This window comes from Schistocerca americana, chromosome 2 (genome assembly GCF_021461395.2).
Source record: "Schistocerca americana isolate TAMUIC-IGC-003095 chromosome 2, iqSchAmer2.1, whole genome shotgun sequence".
Classification (NCBI taxonomy): Eukaryota; Metazoa; Arthropoda; class Insecta; order Orthoptera; family Acrididae; genus Schistocerca; species Schistocerca americana.
This window is the reverse complement of record NC_060120.1, coordinates 449686517-449711633: the sequence shown is the minus strand read 5'-3', so window position 1 is coordinate 449711633 and position 25117 is coordinate 449686517. Positions and strand designations below refer to the sequence as shown.

The 25117-nt window shown below is 42.1% G+C and overlaps 1 protein-coding gene across 2 annotated transcripts in view; it reads right to left on the bottom strand.

The window, feature by feature from the left end:
- The window catches only part of LOC124596281, an 84238-nt gene extending 63346 nt beyond the window's left edge, over positions 1 to 20892 (bottom strand). For both annotated transcript variants that reach the window (XM_047135370.1, XM_047135371.1), the window contains exon 1: positions 20744 to 20892. In XM_047135370.1, the coding sequence (XP_046991326.1) occupies positions 20744 to 20834 (91 nt within the window). In that variant the 5' untranslated portion in view covers positions 20835 to 20892. The remainder of the gene's footprint in view (positions 1 to 20743) is intronic.
- Between the last annotated feature and the right edge of the window lie 4225 nt (positions 20893 to 25117).

Genomic DNA, 25117 nt, shown 5'->3' with positions numbered 1-25117 from the left:
GTGTGGCCACGAAGATCAGTTGGTGGCTTGTTGGGCTGTGATGGAGCTACGTATAAAGTCACGCAAATGGCCAAACATGAAGGCCATGACTCCCACCTTAAAAGAAGTGGCCATTTCTTCTTCTTCTTCTTCTTCTTCTTCTTCTTCTTCTTGTACCAAGAGAGTCTGCAGCATATCTAACTATGAACAATAGGGTGTCCATGCAAGAGCTTCACTAGGCTTTGATAGTGGATTGGTGTTGGCCTGTAAGAGGACAAAATAGAAAGCAGCACAGAATTGGTTTTTCAATCTGCATTTTGAACATTTGCACAAAACATTCAGCCATGGAATTAGAGGCAAGTCAAATGGAGGTGTGGTAACATTGCATTTGGGGTGCAAAACTTTTGAAACCAGTACATGCAAACTGCCATTGACTATTGGTGAAAAGAACTTGTTTGGCTCCTCAATACAAAAAACAGTGACCAGGGCCTTAGCAAAATTTTCCATTGTGTTCTGTTGCATTTTTATGATGTAAGGAAAATGAGAATATGCAGCTATTAAAGTCAGTCACATGGTCCCATGGACTAGAACCCATAAAATCCAAATGCTCTCAGTCCCACAGCTGGCTGAGTGTAGGCTACAGTTGGTAGGCTTGGGCTGTGCTGGTTACTGCATCTGACAAGCTGGGCAGTGTTGAGTCATGCACACAATATCTTCTTTCACCTGTCGCCAATAAATGTCAGTAGGCCATATTCTTCATTCTAGAAATGTTCCAGTGGTGCTGATGTAGGAGTTGCAATATATGGGAGAACAGAACTTCCAGAATCACCACTCAATACTGACCATCATCTTGACTCAATAACAGGTCATCTTTGCAGAGATGAAGAGTATGGCCTTGTCGATAAGAAGCAATGAAGTTCTGCAGAGACTGCAGGAGGAAGTGCCTGTGGGTAGCTAAAAACCTGTCTCAAGAGTGGATCCTTATGTGTGGCTGCTGCAACACTTCTGGTAGTGATGCAAAAGGACAAAAAGTACTTGCCACATATTCAACATGCTCCTCATGACTGCTTCCTGTGACTGCTATATCACCAAAATAATTGATGCACTGTGGAATATTGGCAATAGTTCATTCTAAAAATTGATTTTGAAACAGGTTGTATGGAATATTTAATACCAGTATGGGTTTGGAAATTCTGTTCAAATAAGTTGAAAATAAGCTTCCAAAAGATCGATTTTAGAGAAATATTGAACTCTAATCAAGTTCAAAACTGATTCATCACAAGTGGATAGGCACGAGACCACAACTGACTGATCATTTACCATATTTTTGAAACAACCATAAAGGTATAACAATCCACCTGATCTGTGAACACTGATTAAAGGTGATGCCCATCTAATATAAGGAATTAGGGACAGCAGTTTTAACTCCTCTAAACAATCACAGTACTGGATGGGTTTTGCAAAATGTAACATGGAAAAGGAAACCAGAAGCCATTCCCAGGCCTGGAGAAAACGAGGGAACATTTTGGAGACACAGAAGCTCTACTTCTGCACATGGAATGGTATACTTTGAACTTCTTGGACAGAAAGTTTGATAGAAAAAACCATAGGCGGCACTACACATCCATACAAAAAACTGTATCCACTGTAGGTTCCACAACAACAAAGAGAGAGAGAGAGAGAGAGAGAGAGAGAGAGAGAGAGAGAGAGAGTTCTGATTACTTGCTTACACAATAATTCCAGAACTACTTAACCTAGTACCAAATGTGCAAAATCCAGGATGGAATGCAACAATATAGTGAAAAGGAAAGTTACCACCCACCATATAGTGGAGATGCTGAGTCGCAGATAGGCATAACAAAAAGACTGTCACAAATAATAGCTTTCAGCCAGTAAGGTCTTCGTCAGATTTAGATGTCAAACACACACATACATAAACAAATGCAACTCACACACACGACTGCAGTCTCAGGCAACTGAGGCCACACTGCGAGCAGCAGCACTAGAGCTTGATGGGAGTGGCGACTGGGTGGGGGTAAGGAGGATAGTAGGGCAGGCATGGCGGACAGTGACATGCTGTTGGGGAGTGCAGAGGGAGGAGGTGGAAAGAGGGTAGGGCAGATATATGCAGTCAGGAAGTTAGAGGAAAGGAGCAGAGAGGTGGGGAGGGAGTGGGGGATAGCAGAAAAGGAGAAAAGTAAAAAGACTGCATGCGATGGAGGAAGGAGGGCTGTGCAGTGCTGGAATGGGAACAGAAAAGGGGCCAGATTGGAGAGGACAATGACTAACGAAGATTGAGGTCAGGAGGGTAATGTGAATGTAAGATATATTGCAGGGAGAGTTCCCACTTACGCAATTCAGAAAAGCTGATGTTGGTGGGAAGGATCCATATGGTACAGACTGTGTGAAGCAATCATTGAAATGGAGGATGTCATGTTTAGCAGTGTACTCAGCAACAGGGTGGTACACTTGTTTCTTGGTCACAGTTTGTTGGTGGTGGCCTGTTGGGTTGAGTAGGACCAGGTGAAGCAATGGAGGAGAAGTTGTTGAGGTTCTGAAGGAATGTAGATAGGTTCTGGAGGAATGTGGATACGGTGTCCTCACCCTCGATCCAGGTCGCAAAGATGTCATGGATGAATCTGAACCACATGAGGGGTTTAGGATTCTGGATGTTTAGGAAGGATTCCTCTAGATGGCCCATGAATAGTTTGGCATAGGACGGTGTCACACGGTTGCCCATAGCCGTACCACAGATTTGTTTGTAGGTAATGCCTTCAAAGAAGAAATAATTGTGGGTTAGGATATAGTTGGTCATGGTGACTAGGAAGGAGGTAGTTGGTTTGGAATCTGTCGAGCGTTGGGGATGGTAGTGTTCAATATCGGTAAGGCCATGGGCATTAGGGATGTTAGTATAAAGGGAAGTGGCATCAATAGTGATGAGCAGGGCACCGTGTGGTAAAGGGACACGAACTGTGGGGAGTCAGTGCAGGAAATGATGGTATCTTTTGTATAGGAGGGTGGGTCCTGGGTAACAGGTTGAAGGTGTTGGTCTATGACAGCACAGATTCTCTCAGTGGGGGCACAGTAACTGGCCACATTGGGGCATCCTTGATGGTTGGGTTTATGGGTTTTAGGAAGCATGTAGAGGGTGGGAGTGGGGAGTGGTAGGGGTGAGTAGAGACATGGATCCAGGGAGAGGTTCTGGGAAGAGCCTGAGGATGTGAGGAGTGACTGGAGATCCTGCTGGATTTCTGGAATGGGGTCACTGTGGCAAGATTTGTAGGTGGATGTATCTGACAGCTGATGGGAGTCCTTCTGCCACACAATCCTTGTAGTTCAAAACAACAGTGGTGGAGCCTTTATCCGCAGGTAGGATTATAAGATCAGGATCACTTTTAAGATGGTGGACTGCAGTTCTTTCTGCGATTGTAAGGTTAGTTTGCATGTTGAGGAATTTGGGGAATGGTAGTGGGGCAAGGTTCAAGGTTAAGAAATTCTGGACAGTTAACAGGGGGTGATTTGGAGGCAGTGGGTGTGGATCATGATTGGATGGAGGAACTGAGTTGGTACGGTTCAACATTGGTCTTTGATTGAGTCTCATTGGTAGGATTGGTGGCAAAAAAGTGTTTCCACTGTAGAGACCAGGAGAAGGAGAGGTCTTTAACAAGTCCTGCATGATTGAATTTGGGAATGGGGCAAAAAGCGAGGCCTTTGGGAAGGATTGATATCTCTGTGGGGTTAAGGCATTTGGAAGAAAGGTTCATGACTGTGTTTTGGGTCTGTTTAGGTTCTGGATTCTGTGTGGTGGTAGGAGGAAGTTTTGGAGGGTAGGGTAAATGTAGTTGGTCTACGAGAAAGGGTTTGTCAGCTATGAGGGGACATGGAGGAGGCTTGGAGGTTGTTGTAGAGGTAGTGGACAGTGATACTCCAGGGAGGGAGTAGAAAGTGAGCACAGTGGAGAACTTTTTGAGATGATATTGTGCATGTTGCTCTAGTTCCCAGAGAGCAAGAGTTTCGATGTTGTTATGGGTTCCTGGAATTTGGGATTGCAGATGGAGAGGAGGTACTGCAAGGTAGTTTGGGCTTGGTTGATATGGTTTTGCAGGACTATGTTGGTGAGGGCTCCCATCCAGCCCCTTCTCTGCTCCCATTCCAGCACTTCCTCCATAGCATGCAGTCTTTTTACTTCTCTCCTTTTCAGCTAACGCTCCCTCCCCACCTCTCCGCTCCCTCCGTCTAACCTCCTGACTGCACATAGCTGCCCTACCCTCTATCCACCTCGTCCCTCCAAGCTCCCCAACAGCATGTCACTGCCCGCCACACCTACCCTACTATCCCCCCCCCTCCTCACCCCAACCTCCTCATTACCCCCCATCCTGTCACCACTCCCATCATATGCCGGTGCCACTGCTCGCAGTGTGGCCTCAGTTGCCTGAGACTGCAGTCGTGTGTGAGAGTTGCTTTTGTGTGTGTGTGTGTGTGTGTGTGTGTGTGTGTGTGTGTGTGTGTGTGTGTGTGTGTGTGTGCGCGTGCGTGCGTGCGTGCGCGCCCGCTCGCCATCTAATTCTGATGGAGGTCTTACTGGCTGAAAGCTATTACTTGTGACAGTCTTTTTGTTGTGCCTATCCGACTCAGCATCTCCACTATATGGTGAGTGGCAACTTTCCTTTTCACAATACTGTTACTAGCCTAGTATCAGAATTTTAGGATGAGCACATGTCCACAGCTAATCCACAACTACTTTTAAGGATGGCGAGCCCAGTCAGAGATACATATGTTGATTAATAATTGAGAAGGATCCCCCTATATCCAAAAGGCTACCCTTGACTCTGTGATCTCATTAATTTGAATCAGCACACTTCACTGTTGACTGCAAGGCCAGCTCTGGGAAACATCTGCTATATGACTCTGACAAAAACAGACAACATTATAAAGTGGGAAAGAAAGCTGACATTTAAGAAAAGTAATCAGGACAACTGGGCATTTGCAAAAATTTTGACAAGCCAGAGTGGGAAACATTTTATGGCATTGGGGGAGAGCACCTGGACTGCAAGACATTTTCGCTGTTTCACCACCAGATGGATTAGATTACACCTCATTTGCCAATTGACATGGCAGCTCTCATACCTCACGGTCTGTAGAAATGGAAGTCGAAGCAGCTTAGAACACTCTAAAGCCCTAGCAACATGTATAACTTCAGCTAAAGAAGGATCTGATTGCTGTAGTGCTTGGCACAAAATTTTACTGCTTGGTGCTAATCTAATCACATAAAATTGACAAGAACATGCAAACTTGCATTTTCTATTTGGTCCTTGTAGATTTGCGTTCCCCCTCTGAAGTAGAATTTTCTGATGCTACCTAGAAAGGAACTCTAAATGAGCAGTCACCGATGCATTTTTGTAGCAAAATGTTCACTTCAAAGTGAGTGAATAGTGGTGAGGGGTAGCAGTGACGAGTGAGATAAATGGGCTAATGTTGGCACACTGGAGCTGTGGTTCGTAGACAATACAAAGACCCATTTTTGCTCAGGGCACTTAAAGTCACTTGCCTGGAAATGAAGTGCAAATGCTTTTGATACACTTCCCAACCCTCTTGAACTTCACTAAATTGCTGGAAAGTTGGGACTGTCAGAAGCAGACATGTCAGATCTGTCAACTTCTGTACAAGCTCATGCTGCCAGTTGAGTTGTTTCCAAGAGCTCAAGAAATTTGTTTGTTCATCATGGTTGAAAAACTAAGTAAAATGGTCTGAACAGTCCCATTCTAGCATGGGGTAGGTTGCAATTCAGAAAAATCATCACCACCATTCTTGTAAATCTGCTTCTTCAACAACACAGATTTTATTAAGCACAAACTATGTGCAAATAAATCACAGAAAGTAAAAGTTGCTAACTCTTCTGGAAATACACAAAACAGGAAACTTCTGGAGGTGGATACTCTTGGCCAATAAAGGCCTCTGTGCCAGCCTTTAGATCAGCTGTGTGCATTTGCAATGTGACTTGGCACCTTTGGATGTATCCTTATGCACCATGCCCATCTACCCCCTGATGTATGCATAATTATACTGATTGATCCATTGTCAGAGATGAGGCCTTATCTGTTGGGAAAAACAGTGAAGTAAAGAACCACTGCAACTCTAGGGTGCAGTGAAGCACTGTAATCAGTTGATATTATAAACTAAAGTCCTCTGCAAAGTTTTTCTGTCTGCCTCATATGGCTAATCTCACACACAACTGTAGTGATTTTGATACAGTTTTCATTAATATCTACACCAATCCAAGAGGGAAGTTTCTGTGCACCACTACATATTAATATGGCTGGTCACTAGTGGAGAAATAAAATGAAAGAGGTACTGAAAGCCAAAAACTACAATAATCTGTTCAATATAAATTTAAAGAAAGTCAAATGCACTTGACCACCTCCGATTAACTGGCTTACCCAAATACTATCACCAAATGAAGCTCCACTTTAAACACAAAAAAAATCATTCGTAATGAGTTCGTCTTCAATTACATATTAAACCCTGACTTTCCCTTCTTTGTTCTACAGACTATAAACTGTTGCAAACAATGTTAAAAAGTAATGCCTTTCAGACATAAGCTCCACAGTTGAAGATGCAGCGAAGTGGACAAAATGGCAACGAACCTTAAATGTATGAAAACTATAGCTCCTTTTACATGGGCTACAGACAGACAGCAAAGATGAGAAAGAAAGGAATGGAAGAAGAAAATAAAGAAAAAAAAATATGTTATGGAATGAAGGTAACAACTCACTGAATAGTAGAAGCATTGAGAGCAGTTGAAAGGTGACCCCCCCCCCCCAACACACACACACACACACACACACACACACACACACACACACACACACACACAGAGAGAGAGAGAGAGAGAGAGAGAGAGAGAGAGAGAGAGAGAGAGAGAGAGAGAGAGAGAGAGGGGGGGGGGGAGGGGGGGAGGGAGGGAGAGGGGGAAGGGAAGGGGGAGGGGGAGGGGAAGAGGTAGTTGGGGAAAGGTGGCTAATGACTGAGAGGGAGATAGAAACTGCACTCACATGAGATTGGAAAGCAAGAGGGAGTGGCAACAGGTGCACAGGATAAGAACGCAACATGAGCATTGACACAGGTAAGCTTGTGCAGTGCATGAAGAAGTAGATGATGATGATGATGATGTGGGGTAGGAGTGGACTGGGAGGGGGTTACAGAGCAGAGGGAGGAGAGAGTGTGCAGAAGACAGTGTGGATGATGGATGAGTTGTGTTCAGGGTGGAGGTGAGCACATGGCTGGAGGCTAGTGGAGAATGGGGCCAAAAAGATTACAGGAATGGAGGATGTGTTGCTAGGACACATCCCATCTACATAGTTCACAGAAGTTGGCAATGGAATGAAGGATCCATATGGCAAATATTGTGAAGCAGCCATTGAAGTCCAGCATGTTACGCGCAGCAGTCTGTTCCACTGATGGTTAGTCAACTCTGCTTTCAGTCACAATTTAGCAGTAATCATTCACTTTGGTGGTCTGGTGGTTGGACATCATGCCCACATAAAATGCTGTGCAGAAATTGCAGCAGAGCTAGTACATAAAGTGACTGCTTTCACAGGTGGCTCTGCCTCTGATGGGATAGAATAAGACTATGATGGAGCTGGAGTAGGATGTGCCAAGTGGGAGTATTGGGCAAATCTTGCACCTAGGTCTTCCACAGGTATGTGACCCATGCAATATTGGATTGAGACTGATTGTGGCATAAATATAGACCAAGATATTGCAGATACCACTTTGGGATGTGTGGTAAAAGTTGTAGGTAAGGACATTCCCCATTTCCTAGTTGTTCCAGCCTGAGATGATACTGGCTGAGGAAGAGGGGTTCTCCTGGGCAGCTGGTTCTTGGGTGTGATAGGGAGTCTAGGGATATGTGAGGATGTGATGTGGGAAATCTGTACATGGACTAGGTTTCGGGGATCATGCCTGTCTGTGAAGACCCCACTGAGATGTTCAGTATAATGTTTGATTAGTTGGGAATTAAGGGACTAAACAACGAGGACATCAGTCTGTCAGTGAAGAGAGTGTTCATCTGGAGCTGGTGATGACAGCCAGAAATTTGATCCTATTATGACGACATGTACAAGTAGTAAAACTGAATCACTGAACACAGTACTGATGCAAGAGCTGAGAAATAATTTAAAGACAAATGAAAGTATATAAGCCGGATTGGTGCATAGGTGAGAGCAGATGAGGGGACTCCTAGTGGTCATCTGTGGTGAAAGAAACCTCACCTCATCTAAACCTCCTGCCAATTCAATTATGGACGAAGACAGTTACAGAGTAAATAAGGACTTCTAGCCAGGAGGTGTGTAACGGTAAATGTCACAAGGCTAAAAATGTGATGGACATCAGTTGGACTGACAGTAATGAAGTGAGCGAAATAAAAGGATCAGTAGGGGGATGGTGCCAGGCAAGCATCCTGCAGAGCTCTGCATTCTGTCCCGATCCATTAAAGTAAAAAAAAATACAGTCAAATAAGAGAACAGCAAACACTATATATCGGAGTGCTACCCCTAAAATGGAAAAAAAGGAGCAGCAGAAAAATGGGGCTAACCACATCTAATAGCATTTAAAACAGAGATGACAAAGAGAGCTGGCATAGGAGGTAGTGTCAATGGTCCCCCAAACCCAGCAAATGGCGGAGATGCCCTAATGCTAAGTTCCTGCTCCTGCCTTGAAATTAGTTAAAAACTTTACCCTAGCATCAAAAAATGGAGAATCAGTTCAACTATCTGTCAGTCATCCACCAATACTAGAAACAAGGAATCTGGGAATACCACGTTCATAGAGAGCCAGAAGGAGACGTCGTTCCACCAGGATGAGAGCTACTGTTTGTATTGCTCAGGAACCACAATGTGGGGATTGTGTTTCACGTAAAATAAAATTGTGTGTTAATCTGGTATGTGCAATATGGAGGCGACAGGATGCTGGATTTCTCCCAGGAGGAATGTATGGTTGGTTGGTTGGTTTACAAGGGGGGAAAGGGACCAAACTGCTTGGTCATCATTCCCTTGTTCCTACTGTAACAATTCAACAAAGGAAAGAATAAAACAAACTAGACATACAGCACAATACTGAGAGGAAGGAAAAACCACAAAAATGACACAAGAGCAACGAACACTACTAGGAACAAAATAGGAAAAGAAAAACACAGACACAAGAAAATAAAAGGATAAGCCAGCCACTCTGTAACACATTAAAACCTCCACCTTAAAAGCACTAGGGTGGAGGACACTGAAGGACAAAGGACATGCGCTAAAACTTAGATCACATAATAAAACCCACCCTCACATACCAAACGTAAAACCAAATCAGCTAATGAGGTGTTGTCTGCTAAAATTAATGATAATGAGTCCGGTAACTGAAGATGATATCTCAGGGCAGCCAAACTAGGACAGTGCAAAAGAAAATGGGCCACTGTCAAGTGGACACCACACTGACACTGGGGTGGGTCTTCACGGCGCAGGAGGTAGCCTTGGGTTACCCAAGCATGACCAATGCGGAACCGGCAGAGAATCACAGAGTCCCTCGAGAGGCCCACATGGAGGACTTCCACACATTCGTAGTCTCCTTAATGGCATGCAGTTCATTGTGCGTACTGAGACTATGCCATTCCGTCTCCCAAAGCCAAAAAACCTTGCAGCATTATAATGAATGCAGGTCAGCTATTGGAATGGCAATCTCCATAAGCAGTTTCCGTGTAGCCTGTTTCACCAGCCTGTCAGCATGTTCGTTGACTGGGATTCCGACGTGACCTGGGGTCCAGACGCACATCATTGAACAACTGGACCGTTCCAGGTCAAAGAAGGACTCCTGGATGGTCACTACCAAAGGATGATGAGGGTAGCACTGGTCGATAGCTTGTAGGCTGTTCAAGGAGTCAGTAAACATAAGAAATGACTCCCCAGGGCATGAATGGATGTGCTCAAGAACACGAGATATAGCCACCAGCTCTGCAGTGAAAACACTGCAGCTATCGGGCAAGGAATGCTGTTCAATATGGCCTCTGTGAAAGTAGATTAAGCCAACGTGACCATCAGCCATCGAGCTGTCGGTGTAAACCACTTCAGAGCCCTGGAATAAGTCAAGAACGAGAGGGAGTGACAGCAGAGAGCCTTGGGAGTAACTGAGTCCTTAGGGCCATGTGAAAGGTCCAGGCAAAGCTTCGGCTGAGGTTTACACCATGGAGGTGTACATGAATGGACCTCGAGTAGAGGTGGTGAAGGGAAGGAATCCAGTTCAGACAGAAGCGATCAGATGCAAACCACAATTGTGAGCCCTGACCTGGGCTGCAAATCCAGGAGCACAGTGGTTGGGAAAATGAGACAGTAATTCAGATGCTCAGGAGAACAATCAATGTGTGCAGCGTAAATGGAGAGCAGTTGTGCATGCCTAACCTCCAATGGAGGGACTCCAGCCTCCACCAGGACGCTGGTCACCGGACTCGTCCTAAATCCCCGTCACTAGTCGAACGCCACAGTGGTGCACTGGGTCGAGTAAACACAACACTGAGGGCGCCGCCAAACCATAAACCAGACTCCCATAGTCAAGGCAGCATTGAACACGGGCTCTGTACAGCTGCAGCAGTGTAGTGTGATCTGCACCCCAGTTGGTGTTGCTCAGGCAGCAGAGGGCATTGCTGCCAGCATTTCCACTTCAGCTGATGAAGATGAGGAACCCATGTCAATCGGGCATCAAAAACTAGTCCTAAGAATCAATGTGTCTCTACTACAGGGAGTGGATCATCATTAAGGTACAGTTCTGGTTCCAAATGAACAGTATGACTCCGACAGAAGTGCATGACACACAACACTGAGGCCGAAAACTGGAAGCCGTGGTCTAGAGCTCATGACTGCACCTTGTGAATGGCTCCCTGTAGGCGCCTCTCAGCAACACCAGCACTGGAGCAGCAGTATGAAATGCAGAAATTGTCTGCATACAAAGAAGATGAGACGAACGGCCCTACAGCTGCTGCTAGGCCATTAATGGCCACTAAAAATAGAGATACACTCAATACAGAGCCCCGCAAGACCCCATTTACCTGGATATGGGAGGAACTATGGGAGGCACCAACCTGGACCCCACTCATAAAATGTGGCAAGGATATGATGTCGCCAGGTCGTGTTGTAAGCTTTTCGTAAATAAAAAAAAGACACCAACAAGGTGTTGGCGTCTGGAAAAGGCTGTTTGGATGGCAGACTCAAGGGACACAAGTTTATCAATGGTAGAGCAACCCTGGCGGAAACCGCCCTGACATGGAGCCAGTAGGCCACGTGACTCCAGGACCCAACCCAACCGCTGACACACCATACATTCCAGCAGCTTACAAAGAACGATGGTGAGGCTGATGGGCCGATAGCTATCCACATCAAGCAGGTTTTTACCAGTTTTGAGCACTGGAATGATTGTGCTCTCCCACCACTGCGATGGAAAAGCACCATCACGCCAGATCCCGTTGAAGATGATGAGGAGATGTCGCTTGTAGACGAGAGCTGTTTAATCATCTGACTGTGGATCCGATCTGGCCCAGGAGCTTTGTCACGGCAATGTGCAAGGACGCTGAGGATCTCCCACTCTGTAAATGGGGAGTTATAGTGTTCACTGTGGCGTGTAGTGAATGAGAGGACTTTCCCTTCAATCCGCTGTGAAAGGCTGGGAGATAATTCTCTGATGCAGAGGCTTGAGCATAGTGCTCAACAAAGTGCTTGGCTATCGCATTTGCATCAGTAGAGAACACGCCATTGATGGTAATGCCAGGGATTCTCGTTGGGGTCTGGTACCCAAAAATACGTCTGACCTTCGTCCAGACTTGGGAAGGTGACACATGGCACCCAATGGTCGAGACATACCTCTCCCAACACTCCTGTTTCAGTCTGCTTATAAGGTGGTGAACGCAGGCACAGAGCCATTTAAATGCTATTAGGTGCTCCAGAGATGGGTGCCGCTTATGCCGCTGTAGAGCCTGCCTACACTCTTCAGTGGCCTCAGCAATTTCCAGTGACCACCAAGGTACTGTCTTTCGCTGGGGCCACACTAAGGAACCAAGGATCGTGTTTTCTGCCGCAGCAACGATCATTCTAGTGACCCGCTCTACCATCACATTGATGGTACCATGTGGGGGAGATTCAACAAAGACAGCAGAGGTGAAAGCTTCCCAGTCTGCCTTGTTTAGAGCCCATGTGGGTAGGTGTCTATGGGCATGACACCGGGGGGAGTGAGGATGATGGAGAAGTGGTCACTACTACACAAGTCATCGTGAACTCTCCAGTTGACAGATGGGGAAAGTCCTAGGCTGCAAATTGCAAATTGATAAATCAATGGCCAAATAGGTGCCATAAACCACACTGAAATGTGTGGGAGCCCCAGTATTTAGGAGGCAGAGGTTGAGCTGAGACAGTAAATTTTCGATCTCTCTATCTCGGCCAGCAAGCAAGATGCCACCCCACAAGGAGTTACGGGCTTTCAAATCTCCCAAAAGTAGGAAAGAGTTAGGGAGTTGATGAATCAGTGTAGCCAAGACGTTCAGGGTACCACACCATCTGGACAGAGATATACATTGCAGACAGTTATTTCTTGTGTCGTCCTTATCCTGACAGCCACAGCTTCAAGAGGTATGTGAAGGTGCACAGGTTCACTACACACCGAGTTCAGGACATAGATGCAAACTCCACCTGACGCTCTATTATATGCACTATGGTTCTTGTAATATGCCGTACAGCTGCGGAGGGCAGGGGTCAGCATTGCCGGGAACCAGGTTTCCTGGAGGGCAATGCAGAAAGTAGGTATAAAGCTTAACAGCTGCCGTAGTTCAGACAGGTGGAGGAAAAAACTGCAGCAATTCCACTGGAGGATAACGTTATCGTGAGGCAGGGAAGGCATGAAATGCTCAATGAGGCAGTTAACGCCTCAGGGCCACAGCTGCCACCGACTTAGTTCCTGAGCAGTCTATATCGATTGCGTCCGAGGGTTCAGCGGACGCCAGAATCTCCGCCTCACCCTCATATGCAGAGCTTGTAGGTAGCAGTGGTGTGGGTGCCACTGTAATTTCCTTGTTTTTGAGGGTCTTCTTTTTGGATTTCTCTTACTGTTCCTTGGGTTTCTCTGGCTGGGAGGGCTTCTTTGACTAAGTCTCCGGGACTGAGGAGGATCATGAAGCCCTAAGATCAGCTGCTTTTGGGCACTTCAGCCACTGGCAGGTGTCATCTTTCCCACTAGTAGAAACCTGGGAAGGGGGGGACCCAAGGGACCTCTTCCCAGCAAGAGGATCCGAAGAAGACTTACTCTTACGCTTCTCTGGATAAGGACTGATGTCCCCGATGGTTGAGGGGGGGGGGGGGCAGTGCTCCCAAGGTAGGTGGTGCAGGAACAACAGGGAGGGAAGTGCCCCGCACCATTAAGGGGGCAGGTGTAGTCTTACGGCTCTGAGAGCCAACTGGAACTGACTGAATTGATGGGGCTAGAACTGTTCTCGTAGCAGCGGCATAAGATGTCAGAGGTACAGGATGTAGGCAGTCAAATTTCCTCTTAACCTCAGTGTAGGTCAGTCAGTCCATGGTCTTGTATTCCATGATTTTACAATCCTTCTGGAGAATCCTGCAGTCTGGTAAGCAAGGGAATGGTGCTCTCCACAGCTGACACACATGGGAGGCATGGCACATGAAGTATTGGGATGTGATGGACGTCCACTGTCACAACATATGACGCTGGAAGTGCAGCAGGAAGACACGCCCAAACTTCCAGCACTTAGCACTGTATCGGGGGAGGGATATATTGCTTGACATTACACCGGTATACCATCACAATGACCTTCTTGGGTAATGTATCACCCTCAAAGGCCAAGATGACGGCACCGGTGGCTACCCGATTATCCTCTGGACTCCTATGGACACGCCAGATGAAATTAACTCCTCGTCGCTCTACGTTGGCGCACAGCTCATCATCAGACTGCAAAAGAAGATCCCTGTGAAATGTAATACCCTAGACCATATTTAAGCTCTTATGGGATGTGATGGAAACACAAACATCCCCCAGATTGTCCCAGCTGAGTACTGTCCGTGATTGGGCAGTGGATGCTGTTTTTACCAAGACTGACCCCCATTGCATTCTGGACAATCCCTCCACCTCCCCAAACTTGTCCTCTAAATGCTTCACAAAAAACTGAGACTTCGTCAACATGAAGTGTGTCACATCAGATCTCGTACATACGAGGTACGGGGGGAGTAAGTTTCGCTACCACCCTTAGCCTGGCATTCCTCCCATGATGTGGCTAGGGAAGGGAACAATTTGGGGTCATACTTCTTCACACGTCAACCACTTAGAGACTCCTGGATTGGACCATCAGCAAGAGATGACGTACTATGCTTCACTGTGTGTCATCTGCCCTGATGCCATCCACTCTGACCAGGGGCCCTCCCCATGGGCGCCACCCAGCCGCAGCAAAGCCACCTGGCAGGATGGCCATTGCCATCGTCCCGTTGCCCCTGGGTGATGGGCATCTGCTCCTTGGCATACATGGGGACTTAATGGCGCAGGCATCAGCAGAGCGATCCCTGTGTAGACAGGGGGCTACAACCAACAGGGTACATGGCAGCCCCACCACAACAGACTGGCTACTGTGATGGATATCAGGTGCAAACAAGCAAACAAGTCCATTATCGTCAGCACAGAAAACGATACTGCACAGTGGATGGAGGGAAATGCACCCAGGAGGGTGACCTCGCCCAACAGCTGGAGAATGATCGGATGTGCAGATCCATGTCAATGATGGATGCGAGAAGTCTCAGCACATGATGGACATGATGCATCATGTAAGGCACCCTTCCCCAATTGGCTTGCTCTTCACAAAAATTTAGAGGAATGGAGGTCAAACTCGACAGAGGACCATTACATAAAGGCCAAAATGTGTGAAATTCCTTTTAGTCACCTCTTACAACAGGCAGGAATACCTCATTCTAACCCCCGGACCCACTCGAGCGGGAGGGGGGGATGTATGGAGGAGCGCCATAGAGCAGTGGTCTTCTTGAAAGTGCAAAATTTGTTACAGGTTACATTAACCCACGAGACGACATTCCATCTCTGAGTAAAGAGAGGTGTTATTTGCAAACATAAATTAGCACCTGTGATTGATAAAGCGAATGTTGGATGAGTAATCTCTCCTCTAGCTGAATGATTAGTAAGTTCACTCCCTGGGATGCTTACACAACTTGAGACACAGAGAAAGACAACCGAGCAGGAAGCATGACTAAGGTCAATGAGATGGTCATTCCATGTAAATGAGGAATCATTATAAAAAAATAATTTTTCTGTGGGAATATTTTCCCCCGTTACTTATGTAGGTTGGGCATTGAATTTTGTTGGCAAGATTGATTTTTCCCTCCAAAACCTATTGTTTACTTGTGAGAGCCATTGTTTTGAAGATTATATTGTTGAGTTTGTTCATGCAGAAGATTTGATCAATTTCAAGGTAAGAAAAAAAATCATGAAATTTATAATAATTCTTTGTGGTTTATACATCACTTTAAAGTGCATAACTTCTTTTTGGTATATTTTAGAAGCAAACAATTTAAGCATGATAAACACAAAAACATTTATATAAGCTAACCCAAAATGTGTAACATGAGTTACCAAATGCCAATTTTTTAAGATTTTCACAAAATATATTAAAGTACAGAAACTTATATTCCATGCTGTTCTTCACATAAGTGTACTTGATAATTTGGTGTCTCAAATAAATTTCCTCCTGGAAGCCTTCTCCTGGTATAGGATATTTAATTCATGTAACGTGAGTTACCATTATTTATGTAATGTGAGTTACCATAATTTTTGCAGGATTAGTTATAATTTTGATCAGTCACATTGGTTCTGAATTACATACAACACAACAAACAATATATTTCAACAATTTTAATGTATATTTATCTCCATATGCCACATAAACTCCCATAGGGAATATCTATTTCTATTTTATAACAATTTGCAATTTTTGAGAACACCTTTAAGTGCAGCTGAAAAGATGAGACGAAGAAGGCAGAAATTAAAGATGAAGGCAGATATGAAGAGTATAAAATCAAACACAAGGAAACTATGAAAATATTCAGGAAAAAGAAGCAGGAACAGGAAAAATGTTTGAGTAAAAGAGAACAAGGAAGGATTGCTGCAAACAGGAAATGGAATGTTAGAGAAAGAGTTGCCAAGTACAGGAAGCGGCTAAAGGAAGCATCTTCGGCTGCACCAAGTAGTTCTGCCTCTCCACCATATAAAAATAGGTCTTCATTGGGAAAAGCCATATCAAAAGTGAAACGCGTACTTCCAGAATCACCCAGAAAACAAAAATGTGTTATTAGGAGATTGTATCATACATATGTTGAACCTTTAGAAGTAGAAAGAATCTCTAAACAAAAAATAGGTGATGAAATAATAACTGCAGTGAGCAAATTCTATGAAAGGGATTACATTAGCAGACAGGCCCCTGGAAACAAAGACGTTGTGACTGTAAAAGATGAGAAAGGTAAGAGTAAGTTGCAAATGCGACACTTGATGTTTTCTTTGAAAGAAGCCTATGCAATGTTTTGTGAAGAAAATGGCAAAGTGATTGGTAAAAGTATATTCGCAAAATTATGACCCAAACATGTGATGCTTGCCAATAAACTTCCACAAAACGTGTGTCTCTGCAGATATCACGAGAATTTCATCTGTGCTATTAACTCTCTTCATAGCATAGTACCTCAAATACCCAAGTACACCAGTAACCAGCCAGAATTTTTTCTATGTGCAGTGCCTACAGCCGATTGTTGGTTGGGAAAGTGCGTGAAATGTAACGATTTATTGGCAGTTAAACTTCTTGATTTATGTACTGGTGTACAAGAGTATGGCGTGAAATGGTATGTGTGGCAAGAGAGTGATGGCAGAATTTTGAAAGCAGAGGAAGAAGGTACACTACAGAATCTTATTGATCATATTCTTGCCATAGGACCTAAATTTTTGGAGCATTGCTACTTTAAGAGAGAACAATCAAAGAACTATCAGAGCGATAAGGAATCACTATCTTCTGTGATGCTAACTGCTATGATGCAAATCGATTTTTCTGAAAATTTTACATGTGAAAATCAAGACGAAATTCAAAGTGCACATTGGCAGCACAATCAAATTAGTATTTTTACTGCCATGATTTGGCATTCAGGTACTTCTCACCCCTACGTGTTGGTATCTGATAATCTGGATCTCACAAAAAAACACTGTCGTTCCCTATGTTGATAGACTTCTTGAAGAACTACCAAAAGATATTAGAGAAGTTACAATCTGGTCAGATGGTCCTGCTTCCCAGTTTAAAAACAGATATATTGCAGAGGCTATAAAAGTTCTAAGTAAGAGTCATGCCAAAAGAATTACATGGAAGTGCTTTGCAACTTCTCATGGGAAGGGGCCAGTGGATGGAATTGGTGGGGCTGTCAAAGGCCAAGTTTGGTCTCTTGTGAAAAGCCAGAAATTTGTTGTAAACAGTGCAACAGATTTTGTAAAAGCACTGTTAAATTCTTCTTCTAATGTGACAGCAGTTCTTATGGGTGACGAAGACTTTAGCCAAAGAAGCAAAAAACTACATCTCTCAGCCTTAATCAAGAACTGCAAGACTTTCTTGAACATTTCTAAAATTCATCACTTGGAACTCTATAATAATGAAGTTGTGGGACACACCACTTCATCAGTTGCAGAGGAAAACACTAACAGAACAGAAAAATCACTAGACATACAAGTAGATGACTGGGTGGTGGTAAAATATGACAATTCATATTTTCCTGGTAATGTTACTAAAATTGAAAATGGTGAGCTTAAAGTTGATGTTATGATGAAAGATGGGAAATTTTGGAAGTGGCCTGAAATTAAAGATGAGGTTGTCAGAAAAGTGAACCCTCCAAGTGTTGTAAATTCCTGTGCTTATTTCAAGTTTGACTGCGATCTGTGACAATGTAACGTGAGTTACTGTATGTTGTAATGCGAGTTACCTGTTCATTGTTTTAATCTTTATTTTATTGGAGATTAAATGTTTGGAACTTTGTTAAAATAATTATCAGATCTTCTGGTATTGTATGTAAAACTTATAAGAAACGTTCACATAAAACAGAGCAGATTTTTGTATTTTCTTTATCATATGCAAAAGGCATTTCTTGGAAATGTAATGTGAGTTACCAAAAATAATTATAAGATTTGGTTTTATGAATATAGTAATGTAACAATTATTGTGATAAAGGTTTACAGAGCATTCTGTATAAACTATGTTTTGAGGTATAAAAATATTTAATAGAAACATTTTCTTCTGTTAATTGTCCAAAACTTATAATACAAACATCACTTTGTAACGTGAGTTAGCATGGAATGACCCAGATCATCAATAGCATATTTTATAGAATGATAACAGTAATACCAATCAATGGCCTGGAGACACTCATTTAGTCACTACAAATTAAAATGGGATCAAGGGAGCTCTGTTTAATAAAATGTAGGACTCCGATAATGGCTATCAATTCCACCATAAAAACTACACACATTCCCGGCAGCAAATGTTGTTCCTGACCAGTGAGGCATGTAAAGCATACAAGGACTGTTCAGAAAATTCCACACCATTCATAATTTTGCACCAATGGTGCATTGGAACAAAATGTGGTTGGCATCCTTGCAAATTCCTGTGTTTAACTTTTAACTGCCGGAAGTTTCATTCTTGTATACCTTTAGCTGTCGTTCAGTGCTGTACTGAGTAGACCATTGTGTCACACACAGTTTGCAAATTTCGAGAAACATGATAGTTTGACACGAAAAGTAGTCTGCTTTGCTTAGTTTCATTTGCTGACGACATATGCTATCATATTTTGGAATAACTCTTCCCATTCTCAAAGGATATTTTTTGCTCACAAACAGGTGGTTCCAGGCGTAAATTCGAGAACCTCTTGCCGACCCCTGTTCATTAGTCTGGGTGTTCTGACATTGGCCTCTCTCAGCTTATTCCCAAGAATTAGCAGCTTTCACTCAGTTAATGCTAGGAAGAAATCCCATCTGCATTTGGATCACACTTCCTTGACTCTTGTACAGAAAGGTGAGCAGTATACTGCTGCATCCATTTTCAATACAATACCACAAGAATTCAAAGATCTTAGCAGTAATCCTCACATTTTCAAATCGAAACTGAAGAGTTTCCCCATGGGTCCCTCCCAGTATTTTGTAGGAGTAGTTCTTTGAAAAGTTAAACTGATTCCAGTGTTATACTGTTGATTGTGTTTACATAAACTTATGGCTTTTTTTATATAAATATTTTATTTTATCTGTTATTACTTTTATGTTGTGATTTAATGTACTGGTATGTTCCAAGACATTGGAGATTTGCTCCTCAATTCAGTCCTATGGAACTAGACATATAAAAAAAAAAAAAACCACAGGCCTTACTCTCAGGAAGAAGTTACTGAGAATGTACGTTTGGAGCAAAGAGTGGTACAGTATTGAATCACTGATCTGTGGGACACCAGATAGGTCTGATAAGGTTGTCGACAGAATTAATGAAGAAAGGAACATGTGGAAAACATTGACAGGAAGATGGACATGTGTTAAGACATCAGGGAGTACTGGAAGTAGATGCAATGGGTAAAAACGTGCAGGGGAAGACAGAGACTGGAATACATGCAACAAATAAATGAGGATGTAGGATGTTAAAGCTACTCTGAGGTGAAGAGGCTGACATAAATGAGGAACTAAAGGCACATTGCACAAAACTACTCAGAACACTCAAGAAAACAGCTAGTTTCAGGGAGAAGGGCCACTTTCAAGAATATTTCCAAAATAAGTGCGTGAACTCACTTTTCACAGTGCCCAAATCATTGACAAGTGATGGCATATATATGAAGTACGAAAGACAGAAAAGATTCGTATGTTCCAGAATGTTAATGCAAGAAGAAAGGAAGAAATGGAAACAGTGGAAGATAGACATAATACATCAGGTTCTTAAACGCTGGACAAAATGTGTTCAAGAAGTTGCAACAGTGAGCAAAAAGTACAGAAGTTGAGGAATAAATTTAATGTTTTACTTCAAACAGTGTTAGGAAGTAATAATAAGCCCATTATGATGGCTGCATACTCCAAAATTGTATGCTGTGACAAACACATGATAGCATACGAAATACTAGTTTTTGTACAAGGGCGTGACTAAGGCTGGAATGTTTTTATAACACAAAACGTTCTACACTCTCTCTGTTACAATGTAAAGATTAAGGTATACGCTTTCAGAAAACTGTAGCCACTAAATATTTCTTAAATTACCTTCGTACAGTGTGATTTATCAGTACAAGGCACAGGAGTGAGTCTAATGCATATAGAGTGGGTTGGCGGACTGATGCTTTACAAGAAACGATTAAGTATGTATGGAACCACAATCGGCCAGAAAACAATGTCACAGCATGGCTCTTTCTCGCGAATTTGTACAATGGACAGAGTCTCTGTAAATATTACTCTTTCATGTCTCAAAAATTTACCGAAATGGCAGTTGTCAAGAAGTATTTTATACACTCTACATTCCTGCGATACTTTTTATTACATTTCCACATATCAAATCAAAATGTAAATTATTTTTCTTAAAGTTTTAAATTGTTTAAGAAGTGTCAACGTGCGTACAGGTGATTGTTTACAGCCTGGCAAAGTTATGAAATACGTCTATGACAAGCACGAAGGTTTAGCAAAACATAATTACCAGTGACAGATGCATCGCACAGAGAACCATATTTATTTTGAGCGCTATTAAGCGCTCTTTGGATATTGACAAAATCTTCGTTGAATTCCATATTTCCCTATGATTACATAAATTCCCGCTTCACACTTTCAAATATATAAGGTACAGACCCAAAGACGTTCAAGTTTGAAATTACATTGCAAAGATACAAACCGCTTAAAGATTTGTTGGCGCCATCGTCTAACACAACGATACAAAGGCGACCTCAACCAGCCTTTTCTATTCTGCCAGTAAACCCCAGAATCTTTAAAGATTCCCACTCTCGTCTATAAAACAGCTTCAAACTTCTGATTCTTTACAAATGACTTAATATCTGTCGTGAAGCATGTACGGGAGAGAAGGTTTAGAAAGGTTTTGAAATTAAGGCCCCCCCCATAAACGATCAAACGTGTTTGACAAAATCGTCTTATCTAGCCACGGATTTATCAAGCAAGGCCGTAAAAGTCCAAACAATGTTTGTCAGTTTAATCTCACGATGAGGCGGGCGCTATTCGTGTTCACGTGTATTTTGGGCGTAGTGAGTACCGCCGCAAATGCAGACAAAGCAGTCCTGGCACTGACTTTGGCATTTTGTTTAGAGAAGAAGAAGAAAACAATATTATGGTATAGGAAATGGCTTAAAATGAGAGATTTACCCATGAAAATATGCTAAAGGAAATATTACTGCAACAACCCGATGATTACTTCAACTTTCTCCGAACGGACAATGACCATTTTTAGAACTTATTAAATCCCTCCTAAAAGAGCAAACTTGGCTGTCAAATTCCCCCTTATCTAGCCACTGATGTGTGAAACAAGCCCGTACACGTACTAAGAAAGCTTGTAAATTTAACCTTTTCTGAAGCAGACACTAGTCATGTATACTGTATTTTGACACTAGTCGGAATGGCTACAAACGCAGATAAAGTATTTCTAACATTGACTCCGGAACTGTGTTTAAAGAAGAAGAAAACAAGACGCTGGTCACGGGAATGGTTTAAAATGAGAAATATGCAACTGGAAACCCGTTAATGACGATTGTATCAACCTTCTGCGGATGGACAGTGAAAATTTTAACAACTTGTTTAGCGTTACTCCAAACTCACATTGAAAAAGACGGCACAAGTACGAGAAGAGTTATTCTCTTCTACTCGTCGTCTAATGACAGGTCATTTAAATACCGCAACATATAGTCCACATCGTCGGTTGAAGAAGCGGAGAACTTCGATTTCTTTTATTTCATTCCAATCCGCTTGTACGTCACTGTACGCGTGTAGTATCGATTTTGTTCATAATCTCGTCATACGTAGTATATGGTTGCGAAAGATATGGTAACTATGCCTTTTGGTAACTGTTAGTGCAATTTTGTTTTTATACGTGACAGTAGTTCCATGGTAGTGGAAACTCACGATACAATGAGATAAACCGTAATAAAATAATTTTACACTACACATGTGCAGGGTAACTTCAACACAGACTTTCCACTACAAATGCGCAGGGAAACGTCAACACAAACGAAGTCTGCTATCTTGTCAAACTTCCCGTCAATAATGTCTCTAAAACACGTCAAACACGATCTATGCTTGACAAACACGTCAAACTGCACCGTACATGGTCTAATATTTGGCAAGTATAGTTAAGTTTGACAAAATATTTTATGTTTAAAGTTGGTTGAAAGTCGCCAAGTGCTCTCATTATCAAACATGTGTATAGTCTGTGTAATTTATGCTCCTTTTTTTAAGCAAATGCTAGTTATTCACAAATCTCAATGCTTATGACGCCACATCTCCTGATCTATGTGCTGTATGATACAGTGATATTGTTTTGCAGGTACATTTAGTGATGTATGTGAACACTGTCTGCAAAACGTATTGCGAATATAGTAGTAATAAATCAAAATGTCGTGCTAGATATGCCAGTTTTACTCCATTAACTGTGAAAATGTAGCAAGCAATCAACTTTTTCTTTCAGCATTTTTGGGACCGTGTCAGCAAGAAAAAGTTTCATAAAAGGTAGAAGTTCTTTGTAAAATTTGTTGCTGGTCACTAATTGCGCTCGTTTTCAAATACTCAGTGAAGATAGTTGGAGTGCTTCTGTGCATCAAGACATATATACACTGTCTAACTAAAATCTACATCTTACTGTGTTAAACTTTTAAATTATGGTTACTGAGAAGATAATAACAGCATTTAATTTTTCTAATTCCATCAAAAATTATATGAAATAGTGAAAAATCAAAATTTTATTGCTCCTGGAAGCCATTAGCTAGGCAAACTGCAACTGCAAGAGGGTGCCATGAGCTGGATTAGCCATTTAGTAACACAGAATGTAGTATTTCCGTCATGCAGCTCTCTATACAAAGTCAACACTGAGCCTGCTAATGAAGATAAGGCTGGTATTATTAATACTTTACTTAACCAACAGAAAAGAAATGGCCACAACCTATGCAAACAAGAAACGAGATTGTCTATAGGTCACAAATCACCATTAGTGATAAGACTGTCTGAAGACTCTGTATCTTCAGGCCTTTAAGCATGCTAAGATTAAATGGAATCAATACGAAAAAATCAGTTAAATAATCCAAGGAGTAAATTAAATTTAACACAAAATACCTTTTGCCTCTTGCAAGCATATTCCTTAAAAACTATTATATAATATGAGGCTGTTGCAAATTATAAAATTAAAAAAGGTGTTAAAATATTGGCTTAACAGAAAAATCCTGTTCATGACATTTTGAATATCAACATAAATAATCTCATAAATTAAGTAAAATAATAGCTTTCATCTCTATAATTCTGTGTAGTCTACATACAGCAATTTTTAGTATTGTAACTGTAAATGTAAATCTAACCTATACCAAGGTTTTTTTTTGTTTATTGGTCCTTGTCATCTTTTCTGTACAGGAGTAATATTAGATATACATGAAGTTAACTTGCAATTTGAATGATACTATTGGAAGTAGGCTGTTTAGGTTCTTATGTTGGTAACGCCACATAGTGCTCTGTAGGAAAATCACTGGCTGTGCTGTGTGCAGTCTGTGACTGGGTGGCATTGTTGGAATTTGCTATTGTAGTGTTGGGCAGTTGCCTGTTAACAGCGCGTAGCGTTGCGCAGTTGGAGGTGAGCCGCCAGCAGTGGTGGATGTGGGGAGAGAGATGGCAGAGTTTTGAGAGCGGATGATCTGGACGTGTGTTCATCAGAGAGAGTAAATTTGTAAGACTGGAGGTCATGAACATATATTCTTTTATGACTTTTGAACACTATTAAGGTAAATACATTGTTTGTTCTCTATCAAAATTTTTCATTTGCTAACTATGCCTATCAGTAGTTAGTGCCTTCAGTGGTTACAATCTTTTATTTAGCTGACAGTATTGGCGCTCGCTGTATTGCAGTAGTTTGAGTAATGAAGATTTTTGTGAGGTAAGTGATTCATGAAAGGTATAGGTTATTGCTAGTCAGGGCCATTCTTTTGTAGTCAGATTGCGTTGCGCTAAAAATATTGTGTGTCAGTTTAATGATGATCAGAATAAGTAAAGGGAGAAATGTCTGAGTACGTTCAGTTCTGCTCAGTTGTTTGAAAATCAAATAATGTAAGAGGTTTATCAGCACAGTAATTCATTAAGTTTGCTAAGGGGACGTTTCACTATAAGAACATGTTTTAGATGATATTGTCAGTGCCTGGTAATATAATAATAAAACCATTAAATACATTACAAAATTATAGCATTAAACAGTGTACAGCAACAGAGGAATAAGATGATAAAATAATAAGACAATATGACTATTAAATACATTACAAAATTACAGCAATAAACAGTGTACATACAACAGAGGAATAAGATGATGAAATAATAAGACAATGTGACATTAAGACAGTACTGGGACAGCTACATACTTTGCAATAGTCTAGTATTTAATGGTCCAAGCTGTGTTACAGCATGTAACAAAAAATTTGCAAATTGGAATATCTACAGATGAAAAGCTTATCTATTTCATCATTATACAGTTTAGGGTAGTATATTTTCATAGACACTGTGGTACATGTTATTTAAGAGATACGATTTTAGAGACAATTTAAAACTTCAAACTTATTCTATTTCAATGTAATATCTTAAATTGTTGCAAACCCTTTACCTACTAGCAGTGGCCCATCTAGTCTCAGTTTGTTTTTATGTGTTCTGTTTTAAGAATCATTTTCTGTCATGTGTAATATTTATGAAGTGTTTCATTTTTATACTGTACATGGTCATAAGTGTCCATTATTTTCTTAATGCATCTCGTAACTTGCAGAATATATAAACAATATAATGGTAGAACCTGCAAGTTCTTAAATAGTGGCTTGCATGAACTTCTAGA